General features: G+C 42.3%; 1 protein-coding gene across 3 annotated transcripts in view; it reads right to left on the bottom strand.

Annotated features, from left to right (window-relative positions):
• The window catches only part of LOC145408285 (synaptic vesicle glycoprotein 2C-like), a 359,002-nt gene that overhangs the window by 267,770 nt on the left and 73,493 nt on the right, over nt 1-17,739 (bottom strand). For all 3 annotated transcript variants that reach the window (XM_080279056.1, XM_080279057.1, XM_080279055.1), the window contains exon 2: nt 843-896. In XM_080279056.1, coding sequence (XP_080135182.1) covers nt 843-896 — 54 coding nt within the window. The remainder of the gene's footprint in view (nt 1-842; nt 897-17,739) is intronic.

Here is a 17,739-nt window from a genome sequence, read left to right on the forward strand (position 1 = left end):
TGGGAATTTAAACTGTATAATGAGGTAACTCAAGGAGCATTAAAAGAGGACTGTTCCGACCAATTTAATCGTATAACAGTTTCATCCAAAACAAAGTGGTACTACAGTACAAGTGGTGAACAAGTTAAACTATAATAATTAACTTTTATGGACTGTCCACGCTGAGGTCGAAAGAAAGATGCAGTGTGATCGTGTTGCGTTTACTTTTAATCTTTTGATATGGTGCTGGAGAGAGATGCCTTCATGCGGTAAGGCAGATATAGCCGGTCAGTTCTGCTGTTCATTTTATACAAACATCCGTCATCTCCCTGTCCATATCCACCAAGGAGGATGGCGGACCACCGGAGAAGAGCAACTTCAGCCCACAGTTCACGAGGGTCGTTTTTCAAATGAAGCTGGGGCTACAACTACAGTTGCCTATACTGCTACTACTACTGCTACTGCTGTTTCTGCCAGGGGCGTACCTATAAGTAGAGATTTGGGGGCCCGTGAGGCCAGGTTCTTTGCGGGACCCCCCTCCTGGAGGGGGGGCCCCGCAAAGAACCCAGCCCCCCTAATTCTCAAAACTTATCTAATATCTCAGCCGGGACTGTCGGGATTATATATATATATATATATATATATATATATATATATATATATCTTTAATTATTAATAAAAAAGCTTATAATTTTTAAAGGCTTTTTTGGCCCCCCCCCCCTCAATTGGGGGCCCGAGGGGCAGTTTCAAACAGTCCCTCCGCCCCCCTCAGGTAAGCCACTGGTTTCTGATATATATATATATATATATATATATTCATCGTTCAAGATGGCTGGATGGCAGTTTTAGACCAAGTAACTCACCCGTAGCGGTGAGGGCGTCATCGTAGTCCTCACTCTCGTCTCCATCATCGCAGTCTGGGGGGAAACATACAATTAGACGCATTATTAATTTTTTTTACGTATGCGACAATAAGCATAGACCTTGCAGTACGAGCCCTGATTTAATTTCCGTAAAAGTCAATGTTCCATTAAAAATACATAAAATACATGCAAGAGACTTATTTCGAGGCTGGTTATAAAAGAAAAACATAAGTATCAACGACTTCAATACGCAAGAACGCTTTCAATTAATAACTACAATGTATCATTTCGTAACAGTGTGAGAAGAGGACAGGGTGAAGGCAAGGTAGTGGCGTCATAACACGGCGTATCAAACGTGTACAAAACAAGGAGAGTGAGGGTGTCTGCTGACCTACAGTGCTCGTCAGAAGTATGGGGCGCCCTGCGTCCCTCCTGAGAAACAAACCTTTCAACATTGAAAAAACATATAAATAATGCATTTTATTTACCTTTAGTGCTTCGTAGGGTAGCCTTTACGTTTCTTCACGGACCTGAGACGTCTTGGAAGTGAAAGGGCGAGGCTCCTGAGGTGCTGGAGGGGTATTTTGTCCCAGGAGTCACGAATGGCGGCTTCCAGCTTAGGCAGAGAGCTCACGTCCTTCCCTTGGAGACTCTTCTTTACGAGGTACCAGAGGTTTTCAATCGGGTTGAGGTCTGGGCTATTTCCTGGCCAGTCTGTCATGAATGATACCTCGCAGTCACGAAGCCAATTGGTGACCGATTTGGCCTTGTGAGCAGGTGCACCGTCCTGCTGAAACACTAGTGCACCTGTTAGCTCGAAGGAGTCTGGTAAATGATCACACAGAAGCTCCAGGTAAACATCCTGATTCACTCTGAGGTTCTTGGGAAGTACAACAAGCTTCCCCAAACCCTTCCCTGAAAAACAACCCCATACCATGAGTGAATCAGGATGTTTAACTGTGCTTTCTACATACCGTGGGTCAAGTGGGTCACTACCTTTGCATGCTCCTCTGTTACAGGTAACACTAAACGTTGCCTCATCAGACCACAACACTGACAACCATTGCTCCTCACCCCAATTTAGATATTTATTAGCAAAGGCAAGCCTACGAATTCTCTGGCTGCTAGAGAGAAGAGGCTTTTTCACAGGCCTGTGACTTGTGTAACCAAGCTCATGCAACCTACGAGACACTGTTCTCACTGACACCTCACCAAACACTTCTGGGTTGCTCTCCTTAATTTTCCTTGCACTCACACAAGGATTAAACTCCACTGCACGTTTTAAAACATTAACAGACCTTGGGGAAGTTTTCCTAGGCCTACCAGACCTCGGTTTCTTTGTGGGAACTTCACCACTGTTTTCCTCCCGAAACCGCGCACACCAACGACGCACTGTCGATCGTCCCACACCAACCAATTCACTAATTTCCTTTGTCTGGTGGCCTGCCTCCTTTAGAGCAATGATCTGGGATATGATTTCACTCGATAGTTCACGGATAGGTGCCATAACAAAGTTTTGAAGGCCAAAACACTGCGGGACACTTGGTAAAAAATGGCGCAATTTGAGAGGGACACTCGGCGGAGTTCCTCTCTCTCAGGCAGCCCGTGGGCAACTGAGGCGGGAACCAACCAGCGCGTCAGAAGGCCTCAGGCTACCGTGACGTCATGCTCGGAGCTCAAACTTGTGGCTCAATTCTTACCCCCAAAAATGGGGTGATTCTTTTTGGGCCATAAGTATTGCGCGCCCGGCGGACATCGCTGAATACTTCTGACGAGCACTGTACTGAATGGCACATATGTCGGACGGGGATAGGGAAGTGACGTTATCCAAACCACACTGAGCAACATACAAACACCCTGACACCCTTCTGAGCTCGGTTGATGGTCAAATGTAGTCAGACTGGAGGGTTGATCTGACCAGCAACTGAGACTCATTCCTACTTCATAATTTAGACGTGTCGAATTTCATGCAAACACTTTCTAATCCTCAAGTTCTGGGAGTGGTTCAGTTCCATCGGGGGTAAACAAACCATGTACACCAAGCTAACAAGTTAAATGCAATCTTAAAACAGTAAAGACCTTGAACACAATATTTCCCATACTCCTAATACTTTTTAAAACACTATGAACAATTCAACTTTAAATGTGCATTACAGTACTGTCTCATTCCCATCGTTTCTGTTGGTTCTGATGGCAAATGATTATGGTCGTATACAGCACAACCTTGTCATTCTGAGTGAAGATGCCAGTATATCAGGTACAACCTTTGACACGGTTCCACCTTCAAACCGAGTAAAGCAAATACCGTACCATCCCGTCTTATGTCGTTTTTAAAGGGCGCGGAGGCGGTCTTTTCTAGGGGCTGTTTTACTGCCATCCCTTTTCTTTTTTTTTTCTCTATATGAAAGAATTACTAACATTAACCGAATTACAATGTATTAAAGTTCTGTGAATTCGTAGTTAACAAGAGCCTATTATATTTTGATACACTTTATCGTCACTTGTTAATGTGTCTTCTGTCTCTTTACAGACACCTAGAGAAGAAGCATATCACCATACAGTGAAAATAAATGTCTACAGTATCCTATTCATCACTGCACTGCCGAAACACATACCTGAAGTATACACTTTGATACCAGGTACGAAAAATTTTACACACACACACACACACACACACACACACACATGAACCTGATGTCATGTGCTTTGTAGAGACCAAATTAAGAGAAGATATTGAAGTTCATTTGGGAGATGGTAAATACAAACTGTGGAGAAGAGACAGAAAAGAAAAAACGGGAGGAGGGGTGATGATAGCAGTGAAGAACAACATAAATGTACATACCGTGGAAATGGGAGAAGGCAGGGCTGAAGTGATATATATGAAATTAGAAACTGGAGAGAATGTTAAGAGTGATATGGCGGTAGTGTATGTTCCCCCTAAGACGAGAGCATGGAATGATGACGAATACCAGGAGATGTTGTCAGATGTGGCTAGTTATTTACAAAAAATAATTAAGAAAAGCAACAATATAATTTTGGTGGGTGACTTTAACTGTAAAGAGGTGAACTGGGAGGAATGGGACTCAGGAGGCAGCGAAGATTCGTGGGGCACTATATTATAAAATATAATAATGAATAATGTGATGACGCAATGGGTCAGAGAAGAGACACGGTTCCGAGGTGAGGACACACAAGCAAGGTTAGATTTACTGTTTACCAAAGAAACCGATGTAATAGAATCATTGAAATATTTCTGTCCTATAGGAAAAAGTGATCATGTGGTCACTGTGTTCCAGATGATAACAGGGAAAGTCGTGCCAAGAGACGAGCTTCATAGACAGGGAAGATACAATTTTGGGAAAGCAAATTTCACAGGATTGAGAAAATTTTTTGAAAATGCGGACTGGAGAAAATTCAGTGAAACAAGAGAGATACAAAGGAAGTGGGATATCTTTCTAGACCTCTATACTTTGGGAGTGGAAAAATTTGTGCCAGGTGTAAGAGGGAAAGAAAACAGGAAAAAGGAGTGGCGTAATAGAAGGTGTATGATAGCAAAAAAAGAGAGAGATAAGGCGTGGAATAACTGGAGAAAGAGAGGTAACAACAAAACAAAGAAAGAATATAAAAGAACTAGAAATGAATACACAAGAATACGTAAAGGAGAAGAAAGGAATTTTGAAAAAGGTATAACAGACAAATGCAAGGATGAACCCACACTGTTTTATAGATTTGTTAATGGGAAACTGAAACAAAAGGAAGGAATCACCAAACTGAAAGTAAAAGGAGAGGTCTATAAAGATGCAGCGATGCAAGCTGAAATAATGAATAAATGTTTCCAATCGGTTTTCACTAATGAAAAAGAGTTTGCGGAAGGGGAGGAAGTGATTAGAAATGTACCGGTGCTAAAAAATATAAAAGTGGAGGTACAGGAAGTGTATAAATTACTGGAAACCCAAGATGTAAGGAAAGCCCCAGGGCCTGATGGACTCACTCTCTAATTGGGTACTTAAGGAATGCAGAGAACAACTGGCGAATAAAATTCACAGTTTAATCGTGTGTTCTCTGGAAGAGGGGAAAGTGCCACAAGAATGGAAGAGGGCAAATGTGGTACCAATTTATCAGGGAGGAAACAGGGAAGAACCCCTGAATTATAGACCAGTATCTCTAACCAGCATTGTCGCAAAATTGTGCGAGAGAATCCTGAAAGACAGATGGATAAAATATCTAGAAGAGATTAATATTCTGGCTGAATGTCAGTTTGGATTCAGAAGTGGAAGGTCATGTGTTTCTAACTTGTTGGGCTTTTACTCAAGAGCGATTGACGTGGTACAGGAGAGAGATGGTTGGGTGGATTGTGTGTACTTAGACTTAGAGAAGGCCTTTGACAAGGTACGTACCTCATAAGAGATTAATGTGGAAACTAGAATATATAGCAGGACTGAAGGGGAAACTCCTGGAATGGATGAGAGACTTTTTGAGAGACAGACAAATAAGGGCAGTAATAAAGGATGGGATGTCTGGATGGAGGGAAGTAACAAGTGGAGTCCCTCAAGGCTCGGTGTTGGCGCCAGTAATGTTCCTGATTTACGTAAATGATATGGTAGATGGAGTGAACAGTTATGCAAGTCTGTTTGCTGATGATGTAAAGATCTTAAGGAAGGTAGAGGTTAAGGAGGATTGTAAAATGCTGCAGGAGGATCTGGATAGGTTACACGATTGGAGCCGGACGTGGGAAATGAAATTTAACGTAAAGAAATGGAAAATATTAGAAATGGGTAAAAGTACCAGGAGGCCATCACTGAACTATTTGTTGGGTAATGAATTTATCACAAAAATGAGAGAAGAGAAAGATTTGGGAGTGCTGGTCCAAGATAGTTTGTCACCCGAAAAGCACATTAACAAGATAGTTAGAGAGAATTATAAACTCTTGACTAACATAAGAGTAGCATTTCATTATATGGATGAGGAGATGAAAAAATTGATAGTGGCCATGATCCGCCCCAGGTTAGAATATGCAGCAGTAGTGTGGTCCCCCCACAAAAAGAAGGCTATAAACAAGATTGAGAGAATAAAAAGAACAGCAACCAAGATGGTCCCAAATCTGGCAGATCTGTCATACAGAGAGAGGCTGGAAAAGCTGGATTTGCCTTCCTTAGAGGAAAGGAGAAAGAGGGGAGACATGATTGCAGTGTTCAGGACCATGGTGGGAGTAGATAAAATTGATCGAGAAGATGTGTTTTTATGGGATAAGAGAGCAACAAGAGGACATGGAATGAAATTGAAAAAGTCAAGCTGCTTGAAGAACATCAAGAAATATAGCTTTCCTTACAGAAGTATAGACTTATGGAATAGCCTGGACAAAGAGATCGTCCAGTCTAAAAACTTAAACGAGTTTAAAGCTAAATTTGACTTACTGAGATACAGCGATGGGAACCCACGAGCATAGCATATTTTGTGTGTATCACAATTAGGTACATTGGGTAAATACATAAGTATTTGGAATGACTTCGACGAAAAGGTGGTGCAGGAGAAAAACATTCATGTATGTAAAGGTAGACTAGATAACTGTGGATATGGAGACAGGACAACACGAGCATCGCTCAATTCCCGTATACTACAAATAGGTAAATACAAATAGATAAATACACACACACACACACACACACACACACACACACACAGCGCGCAATGCATTATTATTATGCGTGTGGATGGTGAACTGAGTGAACTTTTCTCTTTCAAGGTTGGGTTGAAACAGGGATGTGTCATGTCTCCATGGTTGTTCAATCTGTACATGGATGGGGTAATAAAAGAGGTACAAGGTAGGGTAGTGGATGTTGGAGTGGCCCTACTGAGAGAGAGTAGTGTTTGGAAACTCCCTGTACTGTTGTTTGCAGATGATACTGTGTTGTTAACTGAAGACAAAGGGGAGCTGCAAGGCTTGGTGGATGAGTTTGGGAGAGTATGTAAGAAACGGAATCTATAGGTGAATGTAGGGAAGAGTAAAATGATGGTCTTTGAGAGAGGAGAAGTCAGTGAACGTACAGTTGAGCAAGTAGTAAGTGCGAAAAAATATTAAGGTATATGGAGACATCTGGCAGTTCCCTGTAGTAAGTCCACGTATCATATGAATGAATCGCTCAGAACCTAGAGCTTGTGTAAGGTGGACCGTGATTGGCTGAACTGTTGAGTGGTGGTGAATCAAATATTCTCATCTTATTATACGTAAATCAAGGTTAATAACTAATAAGTGGCACGAAACAATGTATAGAGAATACTACAGTATTTAATGATCGAACGTGGAATATAATAGAATAATAAGCGTCAGTAATCTGTAAAACGTAACTGGCAATATAGCACAGAAGAGCAGCATGTCAGCTGGTAGTTTTGTTTATTCATAATATTCGAAGCAGTGGAAACGAAGCCTAGTGAATCAGATTAACAGAAGTTGACCTCTGACGAAGAGAACTGGCAATGCTTTCTTGAAAGAATGTAATATTGGTATTACATTTCATAAATTTCAAGGGTTATTATGCGCTATGACACACGATATCTGTTAACGTGCATAGGCAGTGAACTAATACTAAACTACAGTATTTGTTGTCTCACTACCTTTTATATTTCACTAAATATATTATATTGAAATAAGAAAAGAGAAGACTGTATTAAGCCTGTAAGACCTTGTAGCAGAAGGGAGAAGGAAGTAGAGAAGGACAGCAAGCACGAGGAAAAAGAAAGAAACGAGGAACAGTTGAAGAGCTGAAAAGGACTGATTCAGGACCAAAGGGGTGCCAAAGCCCTTTAAGCATCGCCCACGTCTCTGCAGACAGTACCCCCTCACGGGGCTCATTCTCAATAAAAATGCATTGCATTAGAAACGCAAAAATATAGTAAGATAATCAGCAACATCCATATGAGATGGGTACCTTAAAATTCTTCCTAGCAGTTCCACTTAATTACTTTCACGTCCATGAGGTGCATAAGACATCGTTCTGTAACATCAAACAGGGACTTTGTAACCTAATATTCAGTTTTAATTTACAGCACCTGACTAACACCGATCCCTCCCCCACAGTGTTTGGAGGAGGTGGTAGGAAAGAGACAATGATGAAGATAGTGGAATGAAGAGGCTACCAAATGGGTAACTAGCGTCAATTAACACTGGCAGCCGTGGGGTTGTTCCCTCATTTTAATACATAATTATGTTGCTTGACGTTAGTCAGTCCCCGGATGTAGGCTAAGTTGTTAAGACCCGTCCACACTCTCGCCTATCGGACAGTAACTGGCGGACTGTTGCCCTCATCGGATACAGTCTGTCAGGCATGACTGTGATGTCCAAACAGCTGAGTAGTTGGTTAGGCAGTAAAGTCGACTAGTAGTCAATAGGTGGTCGGCAGCGATTGAGTGCGATATGACCATGCGCAACGCAGATTGAAAAGAAAAAGAAATAACTCAGTATAGCATATAAGTGTTGCAATTAGAAAAAAAAAAAAAAACAATGAAGAGTGCAGAAAAACAATATGGTTAAAGAGGCAACTTTTTAAGGATGGCAGGGCCCTTGGCTCATGCCCGGCGCCAGACCACCGAGAAATGTCTGATGATTTCCCTCAGCTACGGGCACTGGCTCTCCGCTGGTTTGCCCATCAAAGTTGCCACAAAGTGTTCGATAACGGTCTTTAAGATCATATGATTGCTTTAACTTTATTTGTGTATCACTTACCGGCATCATTGTCTATTGCCAGGATGTTTACCGTGTGCGATATAGCTGCGAGATGAGCACGGCGCTGATTCCAACAAATATCTTACAGCGGCTTTATCTCCTTTTAACATTTCCAAGAAAGTTCACCGCAATCATTAAATAGGGCATGTTTTCTAATGTGGTGAAAATGCATACAGGGACGGCATGGTAATCGATTGTGAGGGTTTGTTTTTGCCTAACGTATATTTGTCACTAATGTTGATAATGTTTCAACTCTACTAGCCTATATCTCCTCATCGGTAAGCATAGAACAAAATCATAATAATTTACAGTAAGTTTATTCTACTATACCTCATCATCGGTAGGCACAGATCAAAATCACAAGTTACAGTAAGTTTATTTCCTGACAAAATATTCGTTCCTCATAACATCATTAAAATAACGTTCTCTCCAAAATAACGAGTGATCTATATATGACAAATAAATAATATTCCTGTTTTATTTGGAAAACTGTCCAAACGAATATATCATGACAACATCCTTGGGTGAAATTATTAACTCAAAATAAATCTGCCACTTTATTTACACTCAATATTTAGTCCACAGACCACTGCTGGTAATCACATCTTGAAGAGGGTCAGGTACTGACGAACCATGATTGTGAATGACGTGAGGCTTTCTCCCTAGGACCTCCCACTCCCTCATCATGTGACGCAACAGTCGCTGTGGCGTCCTTCCCTCGTTGGGCTCCCAAACATTAACAATATTGACCCAAACTTTCTCAATGCAGGATAATTGTCCCGTGCACACAGCGAGAGATGTGCGAACACGGTTTGAGGATCAGCGCCACCTAGAACTTTTGCTTTGGCCTAGCAACAGCCCTGACCTAAATCCCATTGAGAAAGTTTGGGTCAATATTGTTAATGTTTGGGAGCCCAACGAGGGAAGGACGCCACAGCGACTGTTGCGTCACATGACGAGGGAGTGGGAGGTCCTAGGGAGAAAGCCTCACGTCATTCACAATCATGGTTCGTCAGTACCTGACCCTCTTCAAGATGTGATTACCAGCAGTGGTCTGTGGACTAAATATTGAGTGTAAATAAAGTGGCAGATTTATTTTGAGTTAATAATTTCACCCAAGGATGTTGTCATGATATATTCGTTTGGACAGTTTTCCAAATAAAACAGGAATATTATTTATTTGTCATATATAGATCACTCGTTATTTTGGAGAGAACGTTATTTTAATGATGTTATGAGGAACGAATATTTTGTCAGGAAATAAACTTACTGTAACTTGTGATTTTGATCTGTGCCTACCGATGATGAGGTATAGTAGAATAAACTTACTGTAAATTATTATGATTTTGTTCTATGCTTACCGATGAGGAGATATAGGCTAGTAGAGTTGAAACATTATCAACATTAGTGACAAATATACGTTAGGCAAAAACAAACCCTCACAATCGATTACCATGCCGTCCCTGTATGCATTTTCACCACATTAGAAAACATGCCCTATTTAATGATTGCGGTGAACTTTCTTGGAAATGTTAAAAGGAGATAAAGCCGCTGTAAGATATTTGTTGGAATCAGCGCCGTGCTCATCTCGCAGCTATATCGCACACGGTAAACATCCCGGCAATAGACAATGATGCCGGTAAGTGATACACAAATAAAGTTAAAGCAATCATATGATCTTAAAGACCGTTATCGAACACTTTGTGGCAACTTTGATGGGCAAACCAGCGGAGAGCCAGTGCCCGTAGCTGAGGGAAATCATCAGACATTTCTCGGTGGTCTGGCGCCGGGCATGAGCCAAGGGCCCTGCCATCCTTAAAAAGTTGCCTCTTTAACCATATTGTTTTTCTGCACTCTTCATTGTTTTTTTTTTTTTTCTAATTGCAACACTTATATGCTATACTGAGTTATTTCTTTTTCTTTTCAATCTGCGTTGCGCATGGTCATATCGCACTCAATCGCTGCCGACCACCTATTGACTACTAGTCGACTTTACTGCCTAACCAACTACTCAGCTGTTTGGACAACATCACAGTCATGCCTGACAGACTGTATCCGATGAGGGCAACAGTCCGCCAGTTACTGTCCGACAGGCGAGAGTGTGGACGGGTCTTAACAACTTAGCCTACATCCGGGGACTGACTAACGTCAAGCAACATAATTATGTATTAAAATGAGGGAACAACCCCACGGCTGCCAGTGTTAATTGACGCTAGTTACCCATTTGGTAGCCTCTTCATTCCACTATCTTCATCACTGTCTCTTTCCTACCACCTCCTCCAAACACTGTGGGGGAGGGATCGGTGTTAGTGAGGTGCTGTAAATTAAAACTGAATATTAGGTTACAAAGTCCCTGTTTGATGTTACAGAACGATGTCTTATGCACCTCATGGACGTGAAAGTAATTAAGTGGAACTGCTAGGAAGAATTTTAAGGTACCCATCTCATATGGATGTTGCTGATTATCTTACTATATTTTTGCGTTTCTAATGCAATGCATTTTTATTGAGAATGAGCCCCGTGAGGGGGTACTGTCTGCAGAGACGTGGGCGATGCTTAACCCGCCCCGTCCCGACGACGTATGGGTACGTCACCACGATTTGCATTTGCCAGTCCCGGCGACGTACCAGTACGTCGTGCAATTGCAATGTGCATAATTTCGACAATTTTCAAATTTCGCACTTGATTTGCGGTACGTACCCTCGCCTGACCTTCCCCTACCTGCCACCAGGCGGGGACACTCGGCGACCCCGCGCGACCCGCGCTAGCCCGCCACTCGTCCACTCACCTGGTAGCCACGGTCCTGCTCAGACATGGCTAAGAGAGGTCTCTCAGAGAGCGAAATTCAAGTCGCCCTGGACACCTTTACCGGCGACAGTGATTCCCCACTGGATGACGAGGAGATGGACAAAGATTATGTGCAGCCAGATGAGGAAGAAACCACCAGCAGTGACGAGGAAGTTCCGTCACCAAGGAAACGGCAGTACGTGACTTACCGTGCTGCTAGAGAGGGGCAGGAGGCAAAGAAGGCACGTGGTATGTCATATCCCTATCCCCAGCGTGCCTTGGAAGCCGAATTCGAGGTCGAGGACGAGGACGAGGACGAGGACGGAGACGTGGGACGTGCTGCCACGTGGTATGGGCGGGAGGTGATTACGCATCGTGGCCCAGAGCGCACACCACGTCGTCTAAGCAGGTATGGGCCAAGCATTCTGTTTGGGGCGGTAGGAAGTGAAGTGGAGGGAGTGGGGAGTGAAATGGACATTCCTGGGATTAGGGAAAGTGAGAGTGAGGTGGGTGAGTCATTGCTCTCCCTACGCAGTGTGAGGCGGCAGAGTGGATCACGTGGGCCAGTGCGGGTGCGTTCCTTATCACGTGGGGTTGTGAGGGAGGGGGAAGGTGGGGAGGAACCACTCCAAAGCACGTCTTATGCTCCCCAATATCCCCTAACACGTGGTCGAGCAAGGTTGCGTGAGAGAGCACGTGGTGTGGTAATGGAGGGGAAGGTGGGGAGGAACCACTCCCAGCACGTCTTCTGCTCCCCAATATCAAAGTATTTCATCCCACAAGCCCCTAATGTTCCTCAAGGCCGTAAGGGTAAGGGGAAAGGGTAAAGGCAGAGGGAAGAGGAGTGACAGTGGGGAAGCCCTCCGTACTCCTTCCTCCCCAACCTCCCCAACCAGGATCTCCTCCCCACCCAGACGAAGGCGGTGATGGGGACGAGGGATTTGTGTCGTGGGATTGGGAGGATGGGAGTGATTTTTCTCCCCTCATTCACCCCTTCACTGAGCAGGGGCGATCTGGCTGCATTGCACCAGGTATTCACTGTAATTCAAGCAGGTTGGATTTTTTCCACCTGTTTTTCAGTGAGGCCTTCGTTGATCAGATCGTGCTTCAAACAAACCTGTTTGCAAGCGGCCAGCGGCTAGAAAGTGAAAGATTGGGAAGAAGGAGTAGGCATTCAATGATTTATGATTACCCTGTCTCCATTCCAGAAATGTTCTTATTTTTTGCCCTTGTCCTTTTGATGGGTATAATAAGAAAAAATAGAATTCCTGCTTACTGGACTAGGGACCCTGTTATGTTTACCCCCATATTTGGTCAAGTGATGAGCCGTAATCGGTTTCAACAAATTCTAAGTCGCCTCCATTTTTATGATGCTAATGACCCTGCAAATACAAACAACACGGACAAAATGAGGCGAATTAGGCTGGTCTTTGATCACCTCAGGCAAACCTTTCGATCCTCATTCTATCCCTATAGAGATCTCGTCATAGACGAGAGTCTCGTGTTGTGGAGAGGCAATATTTCATTCAGACAGTATATACCCAGCAAAAGGCACCGTTTTGGGTTCAAGATCTTTGTTATGTGTGACTGTAGGACTGGATACGTGCAAGACATAGTCTTGTACACCGGTGCACAGACAGACATAATAGAAGATCGAAGTATAGGACTTTCTGGAGCAGTGGTAAAGACGATGATACAAGACTACCTTCATCGTGGTCACGTTCTCTACCTCGACAACTGGTACACTAGCCCTCTTCTCGCTCGTTATCTTCACAGACATGAAACGGGAGTATGTGGAACTGTAAAGGTGAACCGGCGTCACATGGTCAAGGTAGGGCGGAAACTTGCAAGGAGTGAGGTTGTCTTCTTCAAAGCAAACAACATCCTTGCAACAATGTGGAACCACAACAGAGAAGTAAGCTCTCTTGTCCACGGTTCACCGCCCCTTGATGCACCGTACTGATTCTGTTGATTACCATAGCGAGAGCAGGCGTCGTGTTTGGAAACCTGAATGTGTCATGGACTATAATATAAACATGCGCCTCGTGGACCAGTCAGACTCCATGATATCGACCGTAGAGTGTGCCAGGACCACGATGAAGTGGTATAAGAAACTGTTCTTTCACTTGCTAGATATCACTGCTCTGAATTGCCACCACCTTCACGCCATGACCACAGGAGTTCAGGAAACCTTTGAAGGGTTTGTGAGGGAGCTCACACGAGAAATCTTTGCAAAATATGCGGTTGAAAGGCCCCAACAGCGCCCCCGCACTGCCCCTATTACCCACACTCCCCAGAGAATATCCGCCCGCCATTTCCCCACTCCTATCCCGCCCCAGCCCAACAGACCTAGGCCCCAGCGCAGGTGTCACGTGTGCAGTAATTCCCAGGTGCGACTCACGACACAGAGGAAGGACACCCGCTATGAGTGCGTGCAGTGTGACGTGGGTCTGTGTATTCACCCATGTTTTAGTGAATACCACACGTTGCTGCAATTTTAGCATGGTGTGATTGCGAAAGGACGCAGAAATTATGATGTAAATGCGACAGACAGACGCTCTGTGAAAAAATCAGTCATGTGGATCGCCAAATATTAGTATAAAGTGCCTACGGGTAGAACATAAGTGCAAACATTGGGTGTAAGTATATAAATCTGCCCTAAGTTGAAACTTACATAGAGAGGGTTGTTTGATGTGATATTCTGTCGCTCAGTGCAATAAATACGGCCCCTTATTATATATTTTCTATTATGTGACATTCTTACTGGTATAATATAAGTTCAAATTATTGTATATGATGATGTATTTCCTAAGTCAAATATTCATAGCGTGTCTATAAAGATAAGATTTCCTGACGCCTAGTCGAATGAATAAGGCACGTATTAGTCAAAATAAAAGTCAGCAAGTGATAAAGTGAATAATTAGTATATAAGTGTGTGCGTGAATTAGTATATAAGTGTGTGAGTATTATGTATGACGTAACATTCCTTGCGAGGGTATTTTCAGGCGATATTCTCACGCTCACTTGAATAAATAATGGCAGTAAGTATGTACAGTGCATTGGAGGGTGTAAACGTGTGTAATGTAAGTGGGAAAATATAATTGGAGTGAATAAATAAAGTAGATGATGAAACACGAGTGTTTGAGATCGTGGTTGCTACATGAATAGGCGCTAGCATATCGCTAAATGCCCTCGTAATGAATGAAAATAATTGAAAACCTTCACAGTGGTGGGGGAAAGGTTCTATGTAAATGGGAAAATAATTAGAAAGTGATAAAACAATTTGGTATGTTGAAATACGAGACATAGCGAGTGCGCTTACTAAGCTGATGTGCGCTAAACTTATGCTGCATGTCATCAAAATGAATGAAAACATCTGAAATCACTTACAAACAGTTGTAATTAGTAAATTGTCATTGAAACAGAAGTATACAAGTAGAAAAAATGATCGGTAGACTCATAACAGAAAATTAGCAGATAGCATGATACGACTCGGACCTAACTCGCTATGCTCGCGCGATGGTACAATGCTTATTTTTCCTATATATGTGTCTGAAATCCATTATATTGTTACTGTTATTGTTTATTAGTACAAATTCAATAAATGTAGAGGTGTTGTGTGTTGTTTGTCCCATTACTCCTTACCATAGAAAACGTTTACGCATATCCAGCCCATTACAGAATACGATACCTGCGGGGGGAAACCGCACCTGTATAGACCACTTATAGACTGCAGAGACAACTTTCTTCAAGATTTTCCATAGTTTCTCGACCTAAGCGGAAGTTTCATAAGAAAAAAAATTTTTCCAAAAAGGCTCGGGACTGGGGGATGTCATAGGTGCGGAAAGGCTCGGGACGTGACGGGTTAAAGGGCTTTGGCACCCCTTTGGTCCTGAATCAGTCCTTTTCAGCTCTTCAACTGTCCCTCGTTTCTTTCTTTTTCCTCGTGCTTGCTGTCCTTCTCTACTTCCTTCTCCCTTCTGCTACAAGGTCTTACAGGCTTAATACAGTCTTCTCTTTTCTTATTTCAATATACAGTAATCCCTCTAATATCCGAACGCCCAATATCCGAACATCCCCACTAACCGGACATAATCCTCCTGGGATCCAATATTCCCAAAATGGGCCAAAAACTGCAAAAAATTCGAAAAAAATCTGACTTTTTTTCCCTCCCATAATTTGAAATTCCCGCCTGGCGCCAAACAGCTGTTACACCATGGTCCCTTCACCCCTTCCTTCCATCCCCCTCCCCCCTCCCCTGTCAGGTTGCCATTTGGTATTTTTCATTACCAAGTGTGGGCCAATTTGGTAATGAAAAATTCGTTTGGTAATGCATTAGAATAATGCATTACCAAATGGATTTTTCACATGTATGAGGATACACAGGATGGAGATGGTGGATTGTTTGCTCTCTCTGATTAATCTGCTACCCTACATAGTGTGAAAATAATCAACATGGTGTTAGTTATAAGGAGAGTGATTACATGTATTTCCACTTGTATATATAATTAGTGAAGAATATATGCTAGCTTTACGAATTTGGTAATGAAAAGTTATATTTGACAATGAAAGTTGAGGAGATTGGTAATGTGGCTGTTGCGATCTGGCAACTCTGTTACCCCACCAACATCAACAGTCACAGCTTAACTCCGATGGAGAGCAGATACTCATAACAGTGCAAGCCACAGGTGCTTGTTTTTTGTGAATAAACAGTGAATAAACTGCAATACCTTGCCACTAGAACACACAGGAATTTACAGTGTTGTGCAGTGTTAAGAAATTAGAATTTAGAGTGCAGAGGATTAACTGTGGACTGCAAACTGGCGGTTCAAACCAGTGCAAGACCAAGGGACTTGTAAGTACCCAGAATGTTTAATATTGTATAAACTCACCTCTAAAACCTCATTTTATGGTTCTTTTGCATTTATTTCAGTCTTTTATGTCCCTTATTGGTGTGATTTGGGTCTTAAATAGGTGCTATGCATGTCCAGAGGGAGATGTATAGGTGTTTTTCAGAGTTAGGGTCCGTAAGTACTAGTCCATAAGCTGGGGCCCAATATCCGGACAGGACCACTATCCGGACCTGCCTATGGCTCTATTGATCCGGATATTGGAGGGGTTACTGTAATATATTTAGTGAAATATAAAAGGTAGTGAGACAACAAATACTGTAGTTTAGTATTAGTTCACTGCCTATGCACGTTAACAGATATCGTGTGTCATAGCGCATAATAACCCTTGATATTTATGAAATGTAATACCAATATTACATTCTTTCAAGAAAGCATTGCCAGTTCTCTTCGTCAGAGGTCAACTTCTGTTAATCTGATTCACTAGGCTTCGTTTCCACTGCTTCGAATATTATGAATAAACAAAACTACCAGCTGACATGCTGCTCTTCTGTGCTATATTGCCAGTTACGTTTTACAGATTACTGACGCTTATTATTCTATTATATTCCACGTTCGATCATAAACCCGCCCCGTCCCGACCACTTTCTCACCAATGGTACCCCCCAATCTCGACCATTTTTTGACCCTTTTTTTTTTTTTTTTTTTTTTTAACTTTCGCTTTTGGTCAGAAACAATGGTCAGTCACAAAGAAATTGTTCCCCGGGGTCCATAATTGCCCTAAACAGGTATGCCTTGGTCCCACCTGGCACCGTGTTCTCCGTAGGTGGTCTGAGCCTCTAACGTTTTCTATGGTATTATAAGTCTGGGAAACCAATGAAAGTAAGTAGATATGTATTTATTACAAACATAAAAACATGTGATAAAAGAGTAAATTGGATTTTATACAAAAATAGAGCAGAAATAAGCATTGTACCATCGTGCGAAACGAGCAAAATCGGGCATACTCGTCACGATGAATCGCTAACATTCGAAAATCATGATACATATCATTTTTTTTACTTACATAATACTTCTACAATAACATTATAACAGTTTACATTTTATTGAACTGTTTTTACGTATTCACAGGCCTTTCGATAACATTTAGCGTAATGTTAGTGCTTATTTACGTAGTGAGTGAACTCGCTGTGACTGTTGTTTCAACTCGTATTGTGTTTTTTCTACTTACATAATACTTTCCTAATAACATTATACACTTTTCAACTTTATAGAACTGTTTTGAGATAATTTCAGGCCTTACGTAAATATATAGCCTAATAATAGCGCATAATAACACACACGGTGAAGTCGCTATGACTACTATTTCAACTTACAACCTATTTTTGTACTTATATAATAATTCTCCACTAACACTGCACATGTTTACACTTGATATAATTGATATCACATAATTTCAGAACTTACGATTCAACTGAGCGTCATATTAGCGCGTACTTACACAGGGAGTGTTATCGCGATATCATTTGTTTCATCTTAC

The sequence above is a fragment of the Coenobita brevimanus genome, chromosome 76, assembly GCF_032717465.1.
Source record: "Coenobita brevimanus isolate Jiangsu-jjx chromosome 76, ASM3271746v2, whole genome shotgun sequence".
Lineage (NCBI taxonomy): Eukaryota > Metazoa > Arthropoda > Malacostraca > Decapoda > Coenobitidae > Coenobita > Coenobita brevimanus.